This window comes from Apteryx rowi, unplaced genomic scaffold (assembly GCF_003343035.1).
Source record: "Apteryx rowi isolate R43461 unplaced genomic scaffold, aptRow1 scaffold_100, whole genome shotgun sequence".
Lineage (NCBI taxonomy): Eukaryota > Metazoa > Chordata > Aves > Apterygiformes > Apterygidae > Apteryx > Apteryx rowi.
The window spans coordinates 1,337,983-1,360,576 of record NW_020447198.1 but is presented as its reverse complement, the minus strand read 5'-3'; the positions used below and the strand labels follow the sequence as shown (position 1 = coordinate 1,360,576).

Below are 22,594 nucleotides of genomic sequence, written 5' to 3'. Positions count from 1 at the left end.
AAAAGATAGATATTTATTTCATTAAGATTGTCAGGACGCAAGGGACTACCTTCTACGGACAGGAAAACTTCAGTATGTTTTTTTTAAAGAAAAAAAAAGTGTTGAACTAAGACCCTGCTTGAAAGCTGTCAAAAGCAGCAAACACTCAGCCTCTCTGAAAAGCCAGCAGCATTTTATCCTTACAGCAAAAGCTTAGGTTCATTACAGAGCTAGCCAAGCAGTATTTGGTCCCAGCTGTATGCTGCAATAAAATCTTTATTGAAAGGAACAGTCTAAAAGCCATGCAGCAAATGTGATTTCAGTCTTCTAAACGCAACACCGAACTGCCAACTCATCTCAAAAGCTGTCTTGTTTTTCACTGAATCTTTTGAATGAGAAAATGTCTTTAAGCTGCAAGTCAACCTCTTTTCTATACATTTACACATCCCACAAACTGAAGCAAGTTTCTTTCACAGTTTGAGTGTCTAATTTTAGGCATGTAGAGAATCCACTTCCAGTCTTGTATGGGTACAGTTAGTGCTGTTACTTTTGCGCTTGCCTAATTTAGATCGAAAACTTTTCTGATAATCTGGGGAGTGTTACTAATTGTAGAGGAAGAGCCAACTTTTTAATACAAGTTTCTGGTTGTACAAGGTAAATACTGTAGAAATTAGCTAGTCAGAAGAGGTTTACTATGTTCATATATTCATTAGGGGATACCAGTACTGAGGAGAAAAACACTATAGGTTTTGGAGTCGGCAGGCATTTACCAGGTATTTACAGTAACCACAGCAATTTCTGTTTCGGGCTGGCAAACGGTGCTGAATTTTTAAATAGTGGTCATTCTAGTCCAACACATGAAAACCTTTCCAATTTCTGTATTCTCTGAAGGTAGTGAAGCAAAACTTCCATCTGTCAGAGTGCTTAAAGGAATGTTGATAAACTTGGAAACTATCCGATGGAGGAAGTGGTTTCCGCATGTCTGCTTTCATGAAAGTCACCTGTAGGCTCTGAACCCTGAATGCAACCTGCTGCATTTTTATTTGCTCACAGTTTGACCAGTCTTTCCTGTGCAGTTTGCCATTTTTCTAGCTATAAAGTTGCCAAAATACTTGTATTTTTCAGTCTAAACTTGGAATTAGAAGGCAAAATTGGTTGAAGAGTAAACCAGAACAACAACAACAAAAAACAAAAAAACCCACACAGCCCTCTCTTCTATACTTAGGCTTTGAACACCACTAGTGGTTAAAACTGACAAATATTGATAAAAGCCTAATACTTAAGCTACAGTATTTTCAAAATATATTTGCTTCAGCCCTTGGGGAAGAAAAACCCACCACAGGTAAACCAGCTAAATTTTAAAGAGTTAAGAATAAAAAGAAATCTCAGGTATACACAAAAGTTGCTATTTGAAACAATTATGGCAGGTGTCACAGTGGTACATTTGACGTTCTTGCTGTACAAGAGGCGCAAAAARTCCTGTTCACGCCATCGGGGAAGAGGAGCCCCCAACCTCTTAGCTGCTGGGCACAGCAGTTCTCGCAGGCTGCTAGGTGGTACCGGCGACCAAACGCCATCTCTGATGAAGAGCAGTTACTGTGAATTATTTGTTACTTTCTAACTGGGATAGTGGCTGCAAAGCTTGAAATCAGTTGTCCTGAGTCAAAGAGAATATGATTTAATACAATTTCTAACGAAAATTGACAGGGCAGAAAAGAAATTCTGCAGTTGTGATCTTTTGCTTTGAAGCTGCTAAAAATAACATCCCTAAAATAACTAATCCTCACCTCAGCCAAAAAGGCAGATCTCCTTACTTTTTGCTGTCCACTGTATTATGAAAAGGTAAAGGAAAAAAAAAAAAAATCAGTGTTGAAAGGTCACTTAGATCATTTTCTCTTGACGGAACAAGGATTTTACATTATATGTAAATAAAGACAGTTTGAGTTGCACCTTCCACTGTATTTACACACAGCATAGATCTCTCGACTACCCTGATTTATTCTTTAGATTTCTGTTACCCAAGATGATCTAAACCTGATCACATAGAAAACATTCTGTAACTATTTTCCAAAAGATAGTTTTTAGGAGAACCATTAAAAAAAAAAAAAAAAAAAAGCAAGGTTAAAAAGTGACATGAGTGCAGCCTGAGGGCTACCAGACCAGCCTCTTAAATAGTAATTTTTACAATGCTGAGCACAAATTATACACGTTATTTTCTTTATGGCAGTATCCATGCGGATCTATTCCCATCAGCTAGATCCGTTACATCCTCTTTCACTTGATCTACCTCTAAATAAATAAATAAATAAATAAATAAAAATTGTTTGTAAACCAAATACAATTCAAACTAAGGGATGCTTTAAAAAGGACACGCACCATAAACGCTTAGTAGCTTTTGTTCTAACAGGTAACCTAAGATTGGCAGATCAGCCCACAGAGCAGGAGATGAAAAACTATCGCAGAACGGCGGTTTACGTTTACAGCGTTCTCCTGGCACTCACCGATAGCGTTGGCAGAGCTGAGCTGCGCAAAACCACCCACCCGCTGATGAACGAGCCCCGCTCACCAGCCGCAGACCGAGCCTCGGCCGGAGCTGCGCGCTGCGGAGCGAGGAGCTGCCCGCCAGCCCTAACGCAGGCGGCTTACGGCGGCTATCAGACGGCTAAAACGGTAAAGGGCACGGTTCTGCACACCGACTTTTTATACCCCGGAACAGAGCAACGCGTTAACTCTCGAACCGAGCTGCTACAGTTCCACTAGAACTGGTGTTAGCCACGTCAAGGGAAATTGTCTCCGCACCCCGGGAAAGGCAACGGTGGATACAGGATTGCAAATCAGCCCTACGGAAACGCACGAGCACAGACGTCAGACACGCACCGCGGCTCGGCCATCCGGTAGGGCCACGCACAAGCGTCCGGGCGGCTGCCGCGGCCCTGGCCCGGGGTTAACCGCCCGATGGGACAGCCAGCGGTGTGAGGTGCTTTCCCCTGCTGGCAGGGGAACACTGGGCTGGGAGGGATCGAGCACGTTGGCGGCGCTGTGTCAGTGCCCGGTCCCAGGCCCCAGATACGGGCACCTTCCCGGCCACCGCCTGGCGCGCTCGCCTCCTCCTCCTTCGGCAGCTCACTGCAAAGTAGATGCACCAGGTCAAACAGCAAAGAGGGCAGTGCCACAATGATGGGCAGCTTTCACRCGGGCTACTTAGATGCTCAGGGCTCCAAACAATACGTTTTCTTAGTTTAGGCAAGAGCAGAGACTTGCAAAACAAAGCCTGAATGATTCTTCCTATCACTGAGCCTTTGCATCAAACTGTCATTTATAACATAGTAGAAACTGTTACGGGTTCCTCACCCGTGAGAGCTCAAAAGCCTTGGAAATTACTGAGTGCATAACTTCCTCTCAGTCTCCCCATTAGCCCCTTGCCCTGACAACTACGGTGTCCTCTCTGAAGCTCCTGCTTGCAGTCCAGCAACACTCCTGCCCCGGGCACGCTTGAAGAGGAAGGTGGGGAGGAAAAGCACAAAGGAGAACAACAAGGGCTTTGAGCAATTTCTCTTCACCTACCAAATTCTTCTGCTGAAGAACCTTAGGATTGTGGCATGTTCCCACTATTTGGCAGGGGAGGGAGGGGGAGGGAATCACTCTCTCCCTGCCTGCAAAACTTTCTCTCATCCCCCAACAATTAGGGCTTTTAAACTTACAGAAGATTTAGGAAATCTGTGTCAACCCAGGCAAGCGACGGATTTTTGGAATAATTTTCCGACTCAGATTAAAATCACCTGTAAGCCTTTTACACATCCAGTGGAACCGTTCTTCTTAGCCTGGTAAGTTATATGTAGTTTATATCTATATGACAGGAACATCCAAGAAAATATCTACCTGTCTTTTGCATCCATTTAAGATTTATTCCAAAAAAATCATGGCATTTTAAAAATCCCATAAAACCTGGATTTATAAGCCCTCCATTATAGAAATTAAGGAAATCTGTTCATGATCTATCAACTTTAGAGTAAAAATCACTACAAGGCTTGCACGCCACTCATTTCTAGATTAATGTTTTCAAAGCTTTGAATTCAGCTGTGCAACAGAACATTTCTTCTCATGTGATTTAACTGTAAAAAAGCCTCCTAAATCAAAACAGTAATTGGAAACTTAAGTTTTAGTTGTTTCTCCTCTTTTTCTAACTGTATTTACTAATGGCTTAATAACACACAATGACTTAGGACTTCTATAATGATGTCCACAATTTAGTGGAACAGGGCTATTTTCATGGATAGAGAGTTCAGCCACATACTCAGGCCTCCAGAATCGCAGGTTTTTTCCTCCACCAAATTAAGCATAGTTCTGATAAAGACAGATGAATTCACAGAATCGCTGAGGTTGGAAGGGACCTCTGGAGATCATCTAGTCCAACCCCCCTGCTCAAGCAGGGTCACCTAGAGCACATTGCACAGGATTGCATCCAGGCGCGTTTTGAATACCTCCAGAGAAGGAGACTCCACCACCTCTCGGGGCAACCTGTTCCAGTGCTCTGTCACCCTCACAGTGAAAAAGTTTTTCCTCATGTTCAGATGGAAGTGTCTGTGTTTCAGTTTGTGCCCGTTGCCTCGCGTCCTGTCGCTCGGCACCACTGAAAAGAGTCTGGTCCCATCCTCTCGACACCCTCCCTTCAGATACTTGTACACRTTAATAAGATCTCCTCTCAGCCTTCTCTTCACCAAGCTAAACAGGCCCAGCTCTCTCAGCCTTTCCTCATAAGAGAGATGCTCCAGTCCCCTAATCATCTTTGTGGCCCTTCGCTGGACTTGCTGCAGTAGTGCCACATCCCTCTTGTACTGGGGAGCCCAGAAATGGACACAGTACTCCAGATGTGGCCCCACCAGGGCTGAGTAGAGGGGGAGAATCATCTCCCTCGACCTGCTGGCAACACTCTTCCTGATGCAGCCCAGGAGACCATTGGCCTTCTTGGCCACAAGGGCACATTGCTGCCTCATGCTTAACTTGGTGTCCACCAGCACTCCCAGGTCCTTCTCGGCAGAGCTGCTTTCCAGCAGGTCAACCCCCAACCTGTACTGGTGCATGGGGTTATTCCTCCCCAGGTGCAGGACCCTGCACTTGCCTTTGCTGAAACAAGTACCTTGTCAAAACAAAATTGCAATTATAACCCACTTAATTTAAATGCAGTTCCATATTCTAACCTACTCTATAATGGATGCTGAGCTGTGCTGGCTCTGTCCACCAGTAAGACACGAATCCAACACTGCTACAGGACAGGGGACCAACATTTCACCTCAAAGCCTTGTGTGGGTGCTAATGGCTCAGCTCTCATTTACTTTCTGCCCTTTCCTGCTCTGTTGTAGGTCATTAAAAATAAATAAATAAAAGGAACTGTGCTGAAGAAAATATCCCCGTTTCCCCCACCCTCATCTTCAAAAATCAAACTGGGAGGTAAAGGCTGAGTTGGAAACAAGCGCTGTATTTCTTCACAGTTGTTGAAAAAGTGACTCCACATGATATAGAAACAATGGCAATACATATATATATATATWTTTTTTTTTAAACAAAAAAGTTATCTTACAGTACTTCAGTTAATACAGTACATGCTACAGTCTTTCTGGAAACCCATTTAATATGGTTAGTAATTGGCTTACCGATATATTTCTTGTGAAACACACTCATAAAGCTCCTCAGCAGTAAATTTTATACTGTTATTTATCTAAAATAAAGAACAAAGAATTAACATACTAACTTACCAAGTACAATATACCAATTAAAATTATACAGCTGGTATAATAGTTAATGTATTATCCAACAGAATCCCAAAGTTCAGACAGTGGGAAAAGAAAGTCATGCTATGTGGTATAAAAATCAAGCAGTACAAATTCAGCATCACTCCTGTATATAATTGGAAGTGCAGATATCACTCCAACTTCATTTTTAAACAACTTCTGGACAAATACGTAAGACCTTCAATAACTCTTCCTTCCTCTCTCAATTTACCCTTATAATTCTATAGCAAACAACGTAACGTCTGACTCGCTGAAATCTAAAAATACAGCGACCCTACAGCACAGGCCCCCAAACAATAAATACATGCGGTAAAGGAAAGGCCTGCAAATGTGAAATACGCAGTATACTAAATGGAAAAATAACTCGATTCTACTGCAAAYATTCATTTCAGTCTTAAAAATCTTTCAGCACAACGGAATTGAAACTTCATGAATAACTGGTGATTTCAATTAATCTCTTTTTCCCTTCTGAACTGCAGTCAATATCCTTAGTAGGACTACCTAGTGCAATGTACTCGCTCTCTTTTCAAAAAACGACTAGGTCAGGGATATTTTGGTGACTTAGCTTCAAGTACTTTTACTCCCTGCAACGAGTTGTTCGTAACAAATGAGCGCTCAGAAAGACACACAAGCAACTCAAATGCTGTTAGAAATTCTAATGACCTTTGGTAGGTGCAAATCAAGAAGCATTTTTTCATTATGTCTGACGTCTAATAAATAAGATCAAATCCTAAAAATTCTAGCTTAATGGAAATACAACAAGACAGCTAACTTCATAGCTACTTTAGATTAAAAAAAAAAAGCTTAACAAAAATGTACCTGATAAAATATTAAAGAAAAAGTCATACCTCATTGCTTATGAGGAAGTTATAGAGGGTCCAAATATCTTGGAAAGTACTGCTTGGGGTCAGAATTCTGAAAAAGAAATGATACATGTTTTTAAAGCAAGTGTTTAAGAACTCTGCGAAAGAGTTTTAAAAAAATAGTCAGAAGCGCATGATGAAAAAAATCTAATTACTTTCTTTAAGCAAAAAGGCAATTCTGATCTTTGAAGAATTTTCCCTCCATCCATCCCTTTCCCCTCCTCTAAAAGAATTAACGGAGCTTATCCTGTCTATGAGGACATTCTATGAGAGTTTTTCCTAATTAAAAATTCAACTGATGTTTTTATGAGCCATGTCTCTACATGGGCAGGAAGAAAACCACCAATAACTAAAAGCTTTTTTGTTTCACATAGCAAAGCCTCTTGTGCTAACGTGGAGCAACAGAAAACTGTCACACAGTACAAAACTTTCCCACACTAGTTAAAGCTGCACCTCCTGCCCTCCAGGATTTTAACGTACAGCTTGAATTTTACTTTTTTACATAACACTTTTGCTACTTCTAATAAAACCCAGCCCATTACACGCACAATTTTGAGAAGTGAAACGAGGATTTAACAGCTGAATAGAGGTGGCTGTGTGAAGAACCAAGTATCACGTGAAATGCAGCTATTTTATTCAGTCACAGACTGTACACGGCAGCCAGCAACAGTTCAGCCTTTCCCAAAATCTAGTCTTTGTTCCACACATTGCAAACAGAGATACCGACCGCAAAAGAAAGCGTTAACTTTGGTCTCTCCATACAACATCGAGAGCTTATGAGAGATGTAGGTCCTTTTCCATGAATCCCCCCCAAATGATCCAATAAGGAAACAATTCTCTCAAAAAATAATTCTATTTAAGCAGATACAATTCACTTATATCTCAGTGTAACTTCATTTGCATTCACTAGGAAAAAAAAGTGAGCATTCTTACATTATATTACATATACACCAAGTAACACTTTAAATATATGAAGAAAATCTGATAAAATTCTGCCTATGTTAAGTTCTAAGTATCTAAATAGATTAAGAAAATGACTTACTTTGGAAAAAAAACCTGCTTTTTTGGGAAGCTCTACTTACTTTCCCATGGGAAAGTACCCAAATTCTCTCCTCCCCTCCCCCCCTTGCAATTGTAAGCTTTTATAAATGAAGTAATTAGGAATTGAAAAAACAGAGAAACAGAATCAGTTAAAAATCCTAGTTAAAAAAGGCAACATATTTTAAAAAGAAGATGGTGGAAGACAGTGATAAATCTTAAAATTTATCATAACTGGCAAGTCAGATGCTTTACTTTCATTTTTACTTGATTTTACATAGGAATTATCACAGTTAACACAAATGAATCACATGCTCTTTTCTCCCTTCCTATGCAGATGCACCCTGATTTTTTTTTTTCCCCAAAGTAAAAATAAAAACTCAATCAGCCAAGTAAAAGTGATCAAGAGAACCGACTGGCTAATTCTCCTAAAAATACCTCAAGGTCTCCAGCTGCCACCTCAGTGAGAAAGCCAGCAGCTCTGACAGCACAAAACACCCCGGCGCAGACAACTTGGCGACTGTCCTTGCAGACRCGGGAAGTCTTGGCAGCGTTGGCTGCGTCGCGGCTGCCGTCCCCACGGCCCGGCTACTGGAGCCACGAGCAGCAACCCTGTCCACACGGGACACCACACCAGCTTTAGCCATCCCATCGCCCATCTGCAACATCCGTACGCTCGTATACCAACGCCTGGGACAGCGTGATCTCTACTGGTGACAGGTTTTGTATTATTCTGCCTTCTATTTTATACCAAAAGGAGCAAAACTTGTGTATTTGGTAATTGCTTTCATAAGACAGAACACAGAGTTGTATGAAACATATGAAAGGTAAAATATTACTAATAACGTGACCTGAATGACATCATATGCTGCCACACAATGTGGTGGGGCAAAACACGTTCTTCAATATACTCTTCGTGGTGGGGTAGAAAGACGGAGCCGGAAGGGCGTTGGACACGTTTGTTGCCACAGYTGAACGGCCACCAGCCAGGCAAGGTTTTTGGTAGGGAAATGGAGGGTGGGGGAAAGAGCAGTGGGCTGGAGGAAGAACAGCTGTAATAGCTATAGGCTTCTGGATTTTATGGAAGAAGAAAACATATATAAGCTACTGAAAGGTGAAGGAAGCGACTGAGAAGAGAGGGGAAGGCAGGACATACCTGTGCTCCCCTTCCCTTGGGCCACGCTGCGTCTCTGCATGACTGTTTCTGTTTGCCTGACTTCTAACTTCCCAACCCCCAGGGCAGAGAAGCGGCTACAAACTTCAAATTGGCCTTAACCTCTCTTAGCAAGACTATACGTAAAGAAAACCAGCTTCAAAGTCATTTTTAAAGCAACATTAGATCTTATTTCCAAGTTCTTTTTTGGACCTCTAGTTTTGAGCAGAACTTTTTTCATCACACCGTTGATTCATATGGAAGTGGCCAACACTCCACCCACATTTCCTTTCCCTTAAGCCACTTTATCACATATGTTGCATTTGATCCTTTCCCGCTGCAGGGAGCACTTCCAAAGAGTTACTAGGGAAAGTAAACAATTTGTGTATTAAAATTTCTGCATCTGGACACTAATTAGGATGCTACAGACTTGAGAGCGACTCCATTGAAGCTTCCCAGACTAGGCACTGAGCAAGGCAACCCTCACTACTCCTCGCGCTAATTTTTTGCGAGGACATCAAACTGGCAAGCGTACTTACTTTTGCACTGGTGACCAAAGCATTTCAGCAAGCTGCTAACACTATCAGCTTCGCCCCCTCTAAGTTACTAGGCCCCAGGGGAGCGTAGAAACTGGCTGGGCTTCCAGTGCTTTGAAAATTTTAAGTAAAATGTGCAAACAAGCATATAAGTAATGTTAAATTCTGTAACTTATTTTATGGAGGTGGATTGGATAGCCACAATGATGATTTCTGGGTTTATATTATATGAAGTCTAAGATTTGGCTCAATGCGTTACAGTATCTTCAAATAAAAGACGTTTGTTGTTTTCAATGAACAAACATTGTTACATGAAGGTCGCAAAAGAATCTGGAGAGAGAAGAACTTATGCATTGACTTCCCCCACAAATTCTTACCAGGTCAGCATTCCCTACAAAACGGTTATTATTGTTTTTAACTAAATATGAACTGGAACACAAGTTCCAATCTTGGAATACATTTTTTTTTGCAGAAAAATCTAAAACACTTCTGTCAGCAGGGCAATCATGTCACACTACCGTCAACTGCTTCTAATAATTTTATGTTCCTTTCATCCCTGTAGCCACCATTCTGCCTTAAGAGAAACATTAAGAGGAGATGTACTGGTAGAAATCTGAAAATGTTTGCAAGCACATTTATTCTTAAATCAAGCTGATCTCATTTTCAAAGTTTCTCTATGGAAAAAAACGCCTCAGCTACAGAAGCAGTTCTACCAAGCAACCTCTCAATCAGTAACACACAGAGCAAACGGGCTCTTACGTAGAAGTATTCCACGTAGCAATCTGGATCTCAGCATTACGACCACTGCAATATTTATCTACTGCTTTTTTTTCCTCTGCCAACATTACATCAAAAGTATTTCAGAAGCGAAGGGTGGAAGTCCATCAAATCACACTACCACTGCCATCAGCGCAGCTATGCAAAACAAACTACGAATGACCCTGTGTTACGCACTTCAGCTTTTAATTGCTCCAAACTTCATGCTTCGAGCAGGCGGTGGCAAGGACGCTGGGTGACATAAGGGCTGGATTGCCACTAAAATACAACTTGTTCTGGGATCAAGCTATAAACTATAATATGGTTCTCTGCAATGTTCTAAAAATATTTAGTACACCAGGCTATTCTGCAGAACAGCCTGTTTTAGTAAGGACAAGGCAATCCAGTATGGACAGCAGCAACAGAACGGAGGTTAGTTATTGCTCTTGGGGGAGAGGGGAGAAAGGAAAGAACCAGGCTGAATGATTTATACCTATTTGGAGTACCATCACCTCTCCTCTGCCTGTCTTCAGTGTTCCTGATTCCTATGTAATATCTCTGATACGCTAAAACAAGTACACACTACAGATAGCTTCTTAAGGTTGGAATAAATATAAACAAGCATATATACAATACTGCGAAGTAAATATGATGTGCTTTGTGATGCTGACTTCACATTTGGGCGATGTCAAATTCAAAAATTATGAAGTTTTACAGTTGCATATGACAATTAGGTAGAGCAACCTAATAAAGGGTGGCACAGATGCCTTACATTTCTGTTAACACAAGAGAATCAATAATATTTCCAGGTATCTTTAACTTCTGCTCCCTGTTTCACAGAGAAGGGGACATCTCAAGCATATCGTATTTTCTGTTTTTAAACAGGGCAGTAATCAGAAGAACTTACATTCTTGTTACAAGGCTAAGATGGTCAATGCACAGAAGTCACTGGTTTGAGAGCGCTGTAAAATTCTTATCAGGACCAAGAAAATATACAAGTTGTTAGAGCTACCGAAATTTAGAGAGTCATACTCCTCTGGTTATTTCCACCCTGTAGGCTATCAGAGACTCTTCAGGTCCCACACGAGATCCAACCCCTTCCACCTCATTAGCCATAGGACTTCCCCAACCATGCAGAACATTTATTCACCTACCAGCATCAGCCGAGTGACAGAGCAAACACATACCCAGAGTATGATAAGATAATCGGGAATGGAAGTAGATAGAAAATGGCCTGTAACATGTTTCCTTGCTTGTGGCTAGAGAAGAACTGGGAAACAAGCAAAACCTGTTCAGAAAGGATCAGGAACTTAGCAAATAGACGAGAGAAAGCAACCTGGCACTGAAAGCAGGTCAGCCTGCCAGCCACTCATGAACACTAAAATACTGGGCAGTGACAAGGAAAGCATATGGATAAAAAGTCATATGAGAACACGCAGCAAACCCCCTCAAATCGGCCAAATCTCCCTAACTCAGTACTCGTTACACACCGAGCCATTCCTCTTTAGGCCTTCTCTGTAATGTCTGTGGCATAAAACGCATGAAACTGTCATAAAGCGTTAACCAGTCTGACGAATCCCTGGGCTTAATCAGAAGGACATATGATTTAATTGTATACGAGTCAACCCATTAAGAACCCTGTTTAACCTTAAACTCAGAAAATCAGGGGGAAAAAAAGTTGAGAAAGGAAAATAAAACCTGCATAAGGCTTAAAGTCTTGATAATGTAACAACTCTTCATTACACTGTGCTGCAATGAGGGACTCCGGCAGGTGTTTTTATAATGATCAACACATATTTGGGAGTTTTGTTCAACATCTGTCCACTGGGAAATTACAGGTATTTTTCCCCAAAATAAGAAGTTAAGATCATGCTTGCTTCTACAGAAGAAGTACTTCAGATGCCAGATCCTAGTGCCACTTTGGCGAGATGCCTGTTCTGCAGCTTTACAAGGTCAAAAAGGACCATGGCTTTTACGAGATTAATTCATTTATTTCTAGGGAGTCCTAAGAACTTCTTTGCTTTTTAGGCTGGATTAAAGGCAACGAGGCTTACGCAACAATACTACCTCTGCCCCACACAATGTTAAGTATTGGCCAATTTCAACTGTATCTGACAGAGGGAGTTCTTGAAATATTTGGGTTTCTTACAGCTGTCACTAGAAGAGGCGGCTGGGTGAAGGACCACATTCAGACCTGCCGACCCAGCAGGCTGCAGCTAAGTTCAAACGAAATAGGAGACTGCAAAGACTCCACAGAGGAAAGAAAATGCTGCAGCTGGAAGAAAAGCTGTGATCAGATATTTCACAGTTTCAGCTATACTGGACACGATGATTAAACTTCGAGACAAGAATCCTTAAAAGAGATGAGCTTTGTAAATGCTGCTATTGATGCAAAGTYAATTTTTCTTAGCAACTACAGGGATGTTTCCTCTAGAGAAATGCCTCCGTACAGCCTCTCTCTCCAAGAAGCCTGCTCAGACCTTCATCCGCCTATAATCCTGCTCTCAGCTGTGCCCATCTAACTGTGCATCATCATACTCCAAACTGGATTAGGGATCCGAGGTTAAAAACCCTCCTCTCCCTCACCCCAAAAGCAGAGTTTTGTGAGTTATGCAAATTACGTTACGCATCTTGTTTAAAGGGCACGTGCACAAACGACACGGCTCGAGGCAGCAATAACCCAGGGCAGGGCTGTTCGCCACATCTGCCACTAGGAACAGGAATATGGCACCGTGCCCCTGGCTAAAGGTGTAAAACCTTTAAACGCGGTATTTCCAACATCTGGTTCTTAGTCACACCAGTTCTGCTTACCTTGGAGGTCTGCACAAAGCCCAGCATCCCAAGGCTGAAATTTAAATGTAAAGTAAGGTATCCATTCTTCTTCAGTGGTCAAGAATATTTCAGGCTTAAACCGAATTTAAAAAACAACAAACAAACAAACAAACTCCCAAAGCCACAGCGGTAGGAAAGGAAAATGATATTTTTTGAACTGGAAATTATTCTCCCCTTTACTTCTAGAAGGGGACAGCACATGCAGGACGACTGAAATGTAAAGCTCTTAATTTAGAGATTTTGGAGAGAAATGATTAAATGCCACAGCAACCTCAGGGAAGAAAGACAATCTGCTAACTGGATGCTAAGAAAAAGAAATCTTGATTCTTCAACTGACCAGCCAAATAAATAGAGCGGAATCATGTTTGCTACAGTTACAGAATTCCCAAGCTGTTTTTAAATTAGTTAATCACAAAACATTAACTCAGTTATCAATGCTATAGAATAATGCATAAGCACAGCATTTCTGAGATCTTAAAAATTACTATATTTCTGAATTCCAAATGTTTGTGAAGTCCTCCTTCAAATCAGTGCTTCCCAATTAATAGCACTAGAAATTTAAGCACAAATTCCATTTAGATATATATTAGAAAAGCAGAATTTTAGGTTACTTACTGCAGTAAGTAACATATAAATATTTTACACCCAACCATATACGATTATAAATGTTTAGGAATATTTAACAGTATTTGCCGTAAATTGTGAGCTATTTTAAATTGGTGTGGGAACAAAACTTTTTTTTACTAGTGTATAGGAACAAAACAATTTTTATTAGTCTACTGATGAAAAAAAGAGTCAGACTGAAACAACTATATTAATTCACCAAAGACTAGACTTATTATTATTTTTAATTCCTTACCTAGAAGTAACTTAGGCAGGAAACATGAAGGCAGTAAACTTCCCATGTAAAATTCCCTGAGGGCGCATATAAACTCTTAAATCAGAAGTTACACTCAGCCAAAAGAAACTGCTGGCTCATATAAACCCCTACAGATACATTAAATGCTGCTGATTAAGCTTTCTTATCCTTTCAAAGGCTGATTCTAACATTCCCATCGACATATTAAGGGGAAGATTTAGGAGCAACAAGACAAAAGAAGTATATTTCAGAAGACTGATCACAAAAAGCTGTAAGTACAGTAAGTACAATTTTCTACTAGTATGGGCGCACCCCTCAACTTCAACATACGTATTAGCAATTTTGCTCTAAAAAAAATTTTTTTTTTCTTTTAAACAGTAGAGAGGGAGATACTCTCTTAAAAGCTATTAGCCATTATGTCTAGCACATTTGTAAACACTTACCAAGATGCAAAAACAGGATAAAAAAAGAATAAGCAAGTCAGTGAAAGAAATTAAAACAATTTTTGGTAATTAACGTCCTCTCCCCGTTGTTTTCTTGTACTGGCTGAAGAGAGAAACACATCCTGCACAAGGATATCATGCAACTTAAATATATATTATATATCCCCATATATGTATATATATATATATATACACATATACACATCCCCTAGCAGTGATATCTTCAAAGATGCTCTGTGCTTAGAACTAGAGCCATAAGAGTTAATTATCTTCGATAACTACTTAAACTTTTATTCTCTCTAAATACGAGGGGCCCAAATGTCTTCCAGCAGAATAAGCAAAATAATTTCTACACGTGTTCGTGAAAGCAAGACTTGGCACAAAGCCGAAAACTCCTAGCTGCAGATATACTTCTGCTGCCTCAAAGAGCTATGTGAAAACCAGAAACATGTTTTAAGGATCAGGACCTAAGCTAGAACACCTCGTTAACCAGTTCCAAATAACAGACAACACAAATACAAGCGTAAACCGTCACTGAAAGCCATCAGAAATATTATCCAATCCACAACTATTTTAAAATAATTTAGTTGTATAAAACCACTTATATAGACCACACTACTTTGGAATACATGAAGGAGGCAGACAAATTTTCCAAAGCAGTCAAATCCCATTTCTCCTCTCCTGTCTTTGGAACTTTATAAATAAATTAATACAATTGCTTTAAAATGTAAAGTTAGAGAAATATTCAGACAAATAAACAAGCTTGTTCTGGTTATCAAGTCAGTTTGATCAGCTGTAGTAATGCCCCAGAATTAATTTGTTTATGAGTAAGTCTAGCATCACACATATCTCAAAAAGGTGACTGCGCTTTTCTAATGGTTGTTTTTAACATTCTGCAAACCTGAATTTTTAACGCAGCTGAACTTTCAATGCAACTTACTTGTAAAATTTCTAAACTCTTTCACAGGACAATTTGTCTCTGCTCTAGACAGCAAGGAACAGAAGCTAACATAGAAAATATTTATATTTTAATCACAAAAAAACTGTATTACCTCCAAATGTTCAAACTAGAACTTTTTCACTACTTTTTCCTCCAGATGCCTGTCCTTTTCTGCAATTGTACCATTAGGTTAACTATAAAAATGCAACACACTGAAACGTATTTTTTCAAAAATTAAGTAAAATACATGTACTCTATGCATAACCTTAGAAAGGCTGAACAACCCAGGTAAGATGAGCTTGTCTCACTTTGCAGACTTCAGACTTTTTGTTTTGATACTCCGTATTGTGCTCTACAGTGATTTACAAATAAATAGATATAGCTTCTGACTGTTTTTGAAAAACCTACTTAGAAGTTTCCAAGTAATTTGAGCACCTACACTCAGAATTCAAACGGAAGATTATGAATTACAGCATCCCTGAATTTCTTGCTCCACGATGCCCCCTACTGCAAATTGGCAGAACAAACTCAGAGCAAACGTTTCTAAATGAAACCTTTAGAGAAAATCACTCCACTCAGAGAATCATCCCAGGTGTATAAACAGTCTATTTCAGTTCAGTGGTATACAAGAAAATTTTTAAGTGTATGAAATTAATTTTTAAAGCTGTTCCATAAATGCCAATGGGTGTCAAAGCAACCACGAGGAAGAGAAAACAGCTTCTCTTCATTTCAGAACTTTCTGACCTTTACTATAATAGAAGTTTGCCCTAATTCCAGTAAGCCTCACATTTAAAAAAAAAAAAAAAAAGTTCTAATTTCTTCTCAACTCATGCCTTCACAACTAATTTACTGGTTAAGCAGGTCATAGCTTTGTTTACACGCAGGGCAGATGTGAGTGGTTTGTCATCGAATACTGCAAAACAAGTCCCAAGTCATAAAACAAAGTTTACTGCAAGAAATCTGAATGTCTGCAGTAGTTTCTTATTCCTTTGTTACCAAGAAATACTTCTAAACAAAGGCGATTCTGATTTTTTTTAACCGAAAATTACATAACTAAACACACACAACAGATTGTAGTTCGGCATCAAAAATTATAACTTTTAAGTGACTTTTATGACTTATGAATAGTCTAAGTGCTTACCTACGAATTCCTTCAAGGATATCATTTACAGCCGCTATCAGTTTTTGCAGACCTAAAAAAGCTTCTTCAAACGAAGACTCTGCAGTCACAGTCACTGTGTTAGGGTCCAACTTCTGGAAAATTTCAACACTAATATTGGAAAACAAGGAAAAGTAGTTAATATTAGTATTTTACCTTAGACTCCAATAGATTTGTCATTAAACTTCACTTGACAATGAATCAGTCTCTTCACGCACGACCTGATAAACTCTGAGTAAACCTCTCCTAGAAGGGAAGAATTGTTAGGCCAAAGCAGCAAAGTAAATTGCTTTCCATGTAATTTTCCAAGTTGTTTCATTCTCCAGATTTAGCGGGACAGGCTTGATGCTTTTCCTGCAATGGCTGGGTTGGGACCATAAGATGCATTGCACTTACGAAGAATAACCTCTGAAGGGGGGAGACAAGCAGTATTTTCCTGCAGCAGCAAGAAGAGTGTGAAGTAAACTGTGACGCTAAAATTTTATCCTTTACTCACAGCAAGGCCCTTACCAGATGACAGGAGCCAACAATTCAGTTGAGTTTTCATTTAAAAGTGGTACATTTGAAAGAGTTTTTCTTTAAAAAAAACCCAACCCTTTGTTCAAAGCCTGTGTGCAACCTTTAAATGAAGGTTTGAGAAATATTAAGCAACCCAGTAAGAGAGCCAACTCTCTTGGTTTTGGAAACCGATACGTAAGAACCATTCCATCACACACTGAGACTATTCTCCTCTGGTGCAAATCCTTAGCTGACCTAAGCACTACCAAGCCAGTTCCTTACYGTTTTCAATTCAGATTAATTTGCACCAGTGTAAGCCAAGAGGAGTTACGCTCTGGCAGTATATTCAAATGCTAGTGTGGAAATGGCACTGGCAGAGCTATTAATCACTGCTATAAGACAGTTAAACACTATCCTTAATAGAACACCAAAAATGGAGTTCCTCTGTGCTTGAAGTAACAGAGTCCTTTCTCTAAAAGATAAAATAATAATAATAATAATATTACAAAAAGAAAAGGCAATACTTATTCAGGTTTTGTGTTAGCATCCAAGAGCAAGATGTTTCAATGATTTTCAAGCAGATTTTTTAAAAATAAACAAACTAAAAGCAATGGTAACACAGCTTTTTTTTTTTTAAAGGCATTTTCAAATTTATTGGAGAAAGGAAATTCATAACTAGATTCTGTATCTGGATTTTAGGGTGAAGGATTCTGTTTAATACGGAAACATATGACAATTTTTCTGTTCCTATTTTATTAGTGTGACAAATTAGTGCAATTTCTTTGCCAATAGCTTCTTCTCTAGAATAAGGGAGGAGAGGGAGCAAACACTTTCCAAAGTACATTTGTTTGACAATAATATGAGGTTATGTAAAAGTTTTGAATTTCTTTAGCACACTGTACCTGTACAAGTTTATCGTATTCCATACACCTTCCAGGACTGACCAGATTTCCTGGTGTCTGTTTTCTTGAGCCACGTGAGTACTTGAATGTAATTTTTTTTCTTCACAATTTTGCAGATTTGGTGTCATTGCTTCCATTTTTTCACATACAGCATTTTCTGAAAGAACCATGGTGTCTTCTGATAAATCCTGTCTACTGTCTGATTTCACCTGATGAAACAGTTTAGTAAACAAACAATGAACATATTCGGTTTGTAACTTAAGAAAAGTTGAAAACTTCTAAACATTTAGGGTTTTTTTTTCCCCCTTTTAAAACAATGCTCAAAAAAGCAAGGCAGATCTCTTGCAGTCGTAACCGCCTTTATTACAGTCCCTTTATCCTAAGCATCTCTCAATCTTTCACCAAGTCTTTCTTCTATAAATATTGCAATTTCTGCAGCTAGGAAACTGAAGCCAAGGGAAGACTTACTGCAAAGCTTCACAGGCATGGTAAGCTAGCAAAAACTAGAACCGCCTTGTCTCACACGTGACAAAGGCAGTCTTGTTCTGTCCCGTGACCGATGGCACGTTCCTATGTAACCGCACAAAGTATTCATATACTCAGGTGGTAAATTGGCTCAGGAAATTCCTCGGGGTTCAAACTGAAACTGGTCTGGCACAACTGAATCAGTGTTAAGCCAGCTCCTTGTAAAGTCAAACGTGTCAGGACAAAACAGGGAACAGGACAGGATGGAAACAAGTTTTTGGACAAAAAGCCTGCTTCTTATGGCAGTGCTGTTCCCAGAACTTCGGAGTAAGTGGCTGCATACAGCGTACAGAGGAGTGACAGTACGGCACCGAACTGAATCAAGACCCACAAGCACAAGCTACTGGACCATCCTTCCTCTCCTTGAACTTTCTCATCTTCCTTCCCCCTTCAGCTTTCTCCAGAGCTGAAAGGAACTTTTAACAGATATTCTGACCTGTGTTTTTTTCCATATACAGAAATACTTCAATTCATTCATCCTCATCACTCTCTTTTTTACACCATTATGTACGGAATTAGGAATCAACACAAACTGAGATACTGAAATTTCCTCCGCAGCATCTCAGACACGAGCCAGAAGTAAAAGGATACTTTTCAGAACGCAAAAGATATCAGGACACTCCCCATTAAATATCATGAAGCATGTGATATACACAAGCCTTTTCTTCATACACAGGAATAGAGCTACCAAGACAATAAAAGCTGAAATAATATGCCTAGAAATAGTAATATCAGACCAAGAGGACACATGCAATAGAAAACTACTATCAAACACATTTTTCCTGAAAACAGCTAAATAATGTTTTTCAGTCACCCTCCTAACACTTATATGAGAAAAAGTCTAGCAAGTATATTCATAAAGACAGGAAAAAGAAAAGTTAAATTTGGCACCTATTAATTTTCAAGACACCTTCTCAACAGCACTTCCTGCAGTAATTTGTTGAAATTATGGGAATAATTTAGAAATCTAAGGCAAGTTTGTAACATGAACATGGAGCAACTTTAAGAAGATGTTAGGTGAGTGCATACTGAAGTTCCCCTTACCTCCGTAAGCGTTTGGTGGAGCTTACTGACTTCAGCATAAGCCTGAGGAAGCACACCGTTATAGTCTGACCGAGAACTGAAAGCGTGCAACAGCTTTTTGGATTCCTGGAGTAAGATACCAGCCGTTGAGGAGTCAACTGTTTGAGCTGATACTTAAACATTAAGAGGAAGATAGRAAAAAAAAAATGTAGATATGTTAGGAGTGATCAATCTCAGGAAGCAAATTTAATACTCAAATATCTGAATTAACTGAAGCATATAAAAAGTCTTGAAAATGGTTCAAAAGCATTAGATAAAACAGTCTCTAGAGAAATATTAACAACACTGTGTAGGGTTAAGACTTGTGCTTTTTAATCAGGTAACCCAGGCTCATCCAGGATCTGGCAAGAGGCTTGACGGACATATCTAACTTATTCCTACAGAACAATATCCCAAAACAGCTAAATTTGCTAAAGTCAAAAATCTTTTAAAATCTCTAAATAAATGAAAGTTTTTCTTTTTTTTTTGGAAAACAAACCTACCTGCCCATATCCATCACATTATGTGGACTTTGCTTCTCCTCAATTTATTTGGTAAATGCAGGTCAACTGATGAACTGCATAACCACATCTAACGTGGTAGCAAAGGAGGCAGAAAGATTTGCCTTTTAAAAATAGTTCAGAGACTTTGGTGACCATTATTAAATGTTCATTAAAACATTTTTCACTTGATTTTTTCAGGCACATAAAGATGTGTGAAATAAATTTTTAAATGCCTGAGAGTCTCCATATATTAGATTTTAGTGTTTTTGTTTAAAAAAAAAAGTAGAAAAATACTGAAGAAAAGGCAGCAGAATACTGAACTACAGAAAAAAGAAATACATTTCAGAAACCATTTGCTTGATTTTTGTAAGTGATACTTAGACCATCTGGGGCCAGAGGGTGGACAGACTTGAGCATGGTTCGAACCTTCTTACTTTGTTGTTGTTGTTGTTAAGTTATTCACTGCTCAATTTCAGTTCACTCCTAGCTCTACACACAAAAACAGTATTGTGATTTTGTCACCCATCTGGGGGATAAATTGTGGATACATATGAAAATAGATAATATTGTCCAAGTTATGGCTCCACTTGGATAATCTTAAATTAAAAAAAGCAGAAGAGGATGGAATATAATACTATTTAAACATACAGAGTACATGCCTTTTCAGTGTCTACTTCTGTAACTACAAAAACCAGAACAGCAAGTTTATTTGCAAAAGTACAAATAATTGCAAATTGACAAACACTCTCCGAGATTCTTACCTGTACAGAGGTGTTTATAGAGATATTCAACGGTTGCAAGTAAACTCCTTGGCACAACATAACCAAAAACAGCCACCCAGTGTTTTTTATAACACTGCAGCAAGCTTGCTAATGTCCAGGGTGGCTTCTGATACAGTATCTGAAAAATAGTATGTTTAAAAATTTGAAGCCTGATTTTCATATACACATATTCCTACACATTTCACACCTGCTGTCTTCTTTAATGTCTGTTGTCATTTGTGCTTGCTGAAATAGTATTCCAAAGGTTCCTCAGAAATAAGATTTATTCAGATTTAGCAAGTCTATCTAGTAAAAAAATTGATTCAGCAGCAGCATGGGTTACACAGAGATGCTCGCCTAGAAGTATGCACTGTACTACAATAATTCTCAACTTCTTCATGATATTTGGGTCCCCCTTTTCTCAAATAATCCAAATATAATCAAGTAATCTCTCAAAGCAGTTTAATTTATTACTTGCATACAAAAGCCAGAACAACAGTAAATATGCCTTTGATTATCTAGTATTGTTAAAAAAGCAAAAGTAAACCTTATTGTGCATAGCTGTGACTATACATAAAGTAATATATAAAAACTTGATTTATTACTATCGAATGAAGTCAGAATTTGAAAAGATGTTAACCAGAATCAAGTTAATCAAAAGTGCCTAAACGCTAACTAGCTAATCAAAGCTCCATCCTGTGACACAGGAATCATCCTACTCAAATGATTTTGTTTTGGCAAGCCACAGAGGCTTATTTGCAATAATACATCTTACTAACTTTTACCAGTTATAAAACGGAACATCAGCTGAAGAATGGATAATYTGAAATTGTGTTTTATTGGAGTATTTATTTTCTGTTAACAATACATTTTAAAGTGAGAATGTCTGGAGAACCTGGTTAAACATGATTATTTCCAAGGAAAGTAGTTCTATCACAGATAAATTGTTAACGATTTTATCCATACGGCATCTCTCCTAGCAGGACAGATGTTTTTAGGAGTGCTTGCAACAACCATGCCTCAATATTATATAGACCTTTATGGAACAATTTCTTGGAGGACATATTTACAATGCAGAAATAAAATTTACAATGTCAATAGAAACAAAAAACACACACTAATTTCAAGAAAGTGATCGCTTTCAAAGTTGACTCTGCATATGAAATCATACAGCACTTACCTTCAATGATAGGCAAAAATATAAATTATAAAATATCCTCAAAATCCTTTTGGTTTAAATCAAAGCATGGGAAAAAGTTAGCTATTTCTAACCTTTTCCACAAATTTTCCTGCACAGTTGGAGAAGATACATATTCAGTATCTTGTTATTTAACATAAAAATGATAATAACTGCTTCATAACAAAACATTCTTAAATAAAGCTAAATCAATAATAGTAAAATGTTTCAAGTTCTCCAATAAGTAAGTGCTTTAACCATACTAGAAAACTACAAGTCTAGATGTAATGTAATTAATACAGAGTTCTGAAAATTCACACTGAACTGCCAGGATTTCTATCACTGTATTACTAAAACACTGCACAGTCATTACTGGTCAAATAGAATAATCTTGTTATAAAACGAAATAGTATAACTGAACACTCTGTTATTTTAGTGAACTACACGACTACACTGTTTGGCTTAGCACAGGCATTAACACCATAAAAACACCAAGGCCACTTAAACCTCTCAATATTTGAAATATCAAACAAGACAACATAAGAAACCACCTCCATCCACAGGTTTCCAAATGCAATTTTCATTTCAGTCTCCAAAATACAAGATAAAGCTTCTCCTAAGTTCTTTTCAAGGTCTGGAAGTATACTTGGGAATTGAGCAGTAAGATTAGCATTTCCTCCTTCTGTTTTCTGGAATTCTGTATCTGTCAAATCAATGACAATAAAAGATATTTATYGCAACTGTTTCTATATCTAATTTATGTTGACAGTACACAAATTACTTGTTCCTACCAATAAAAGGAAAGACAGACTGCATTTC

The 22,594-nt window shown here is 38.8% G+C and overlaps 1 protein-coding gene across 3 annotated transcripts in view; it reads right to left on the bottom strand.

Annotated features, from left to right (window-relative positions):
- SWT1 (SWT1, RNA endoribonuclease homolog) overlaps window positions 1-22,594 on the bottom strand; it is a 37,004-nt gene that overhangs the window by 1,379 nt on the left and 13,031 nt on the right. For 2 of the 3 annotated variants that reach the window (XM_026063005.1, XM_026063024.1), the window contains exons 12-18: window positions 22,327-22,478; window positions 20,599-20,737; window positions 19,317-19,468; window positions 17,748-17,956; window positions 16,330-16,458; window positions 6,617-6,683; window positions 5,631-5,695 (exon numbers count right to left, since the gene is read on the bottom strand). In XM_026063005.1, the coding sequence (XP_025918790.1) occupies window positions 5,631-5,695; window positions 6,617-6,683; window positions 16,330-16,458; window positions 17,748-17,956; window positions 19,317-19,468; window positions 20,599-20,737; window positions 22,327-22,478 (913 nt within the window). Of the gene's footprint in view, window positions 1,637-5,630; window positions 5,696-6,616; window positions 6,684-16,329; window positions 16,459-17,747; window positions 17,957-19,316; window positions 19,469-20,598; window positions 20,738-22,326; window positions 22,479-22,594 lie in introns of all 3 variants that reach the window. The other variant, XM_026063015.1, reaches the window with a different exon arrangement.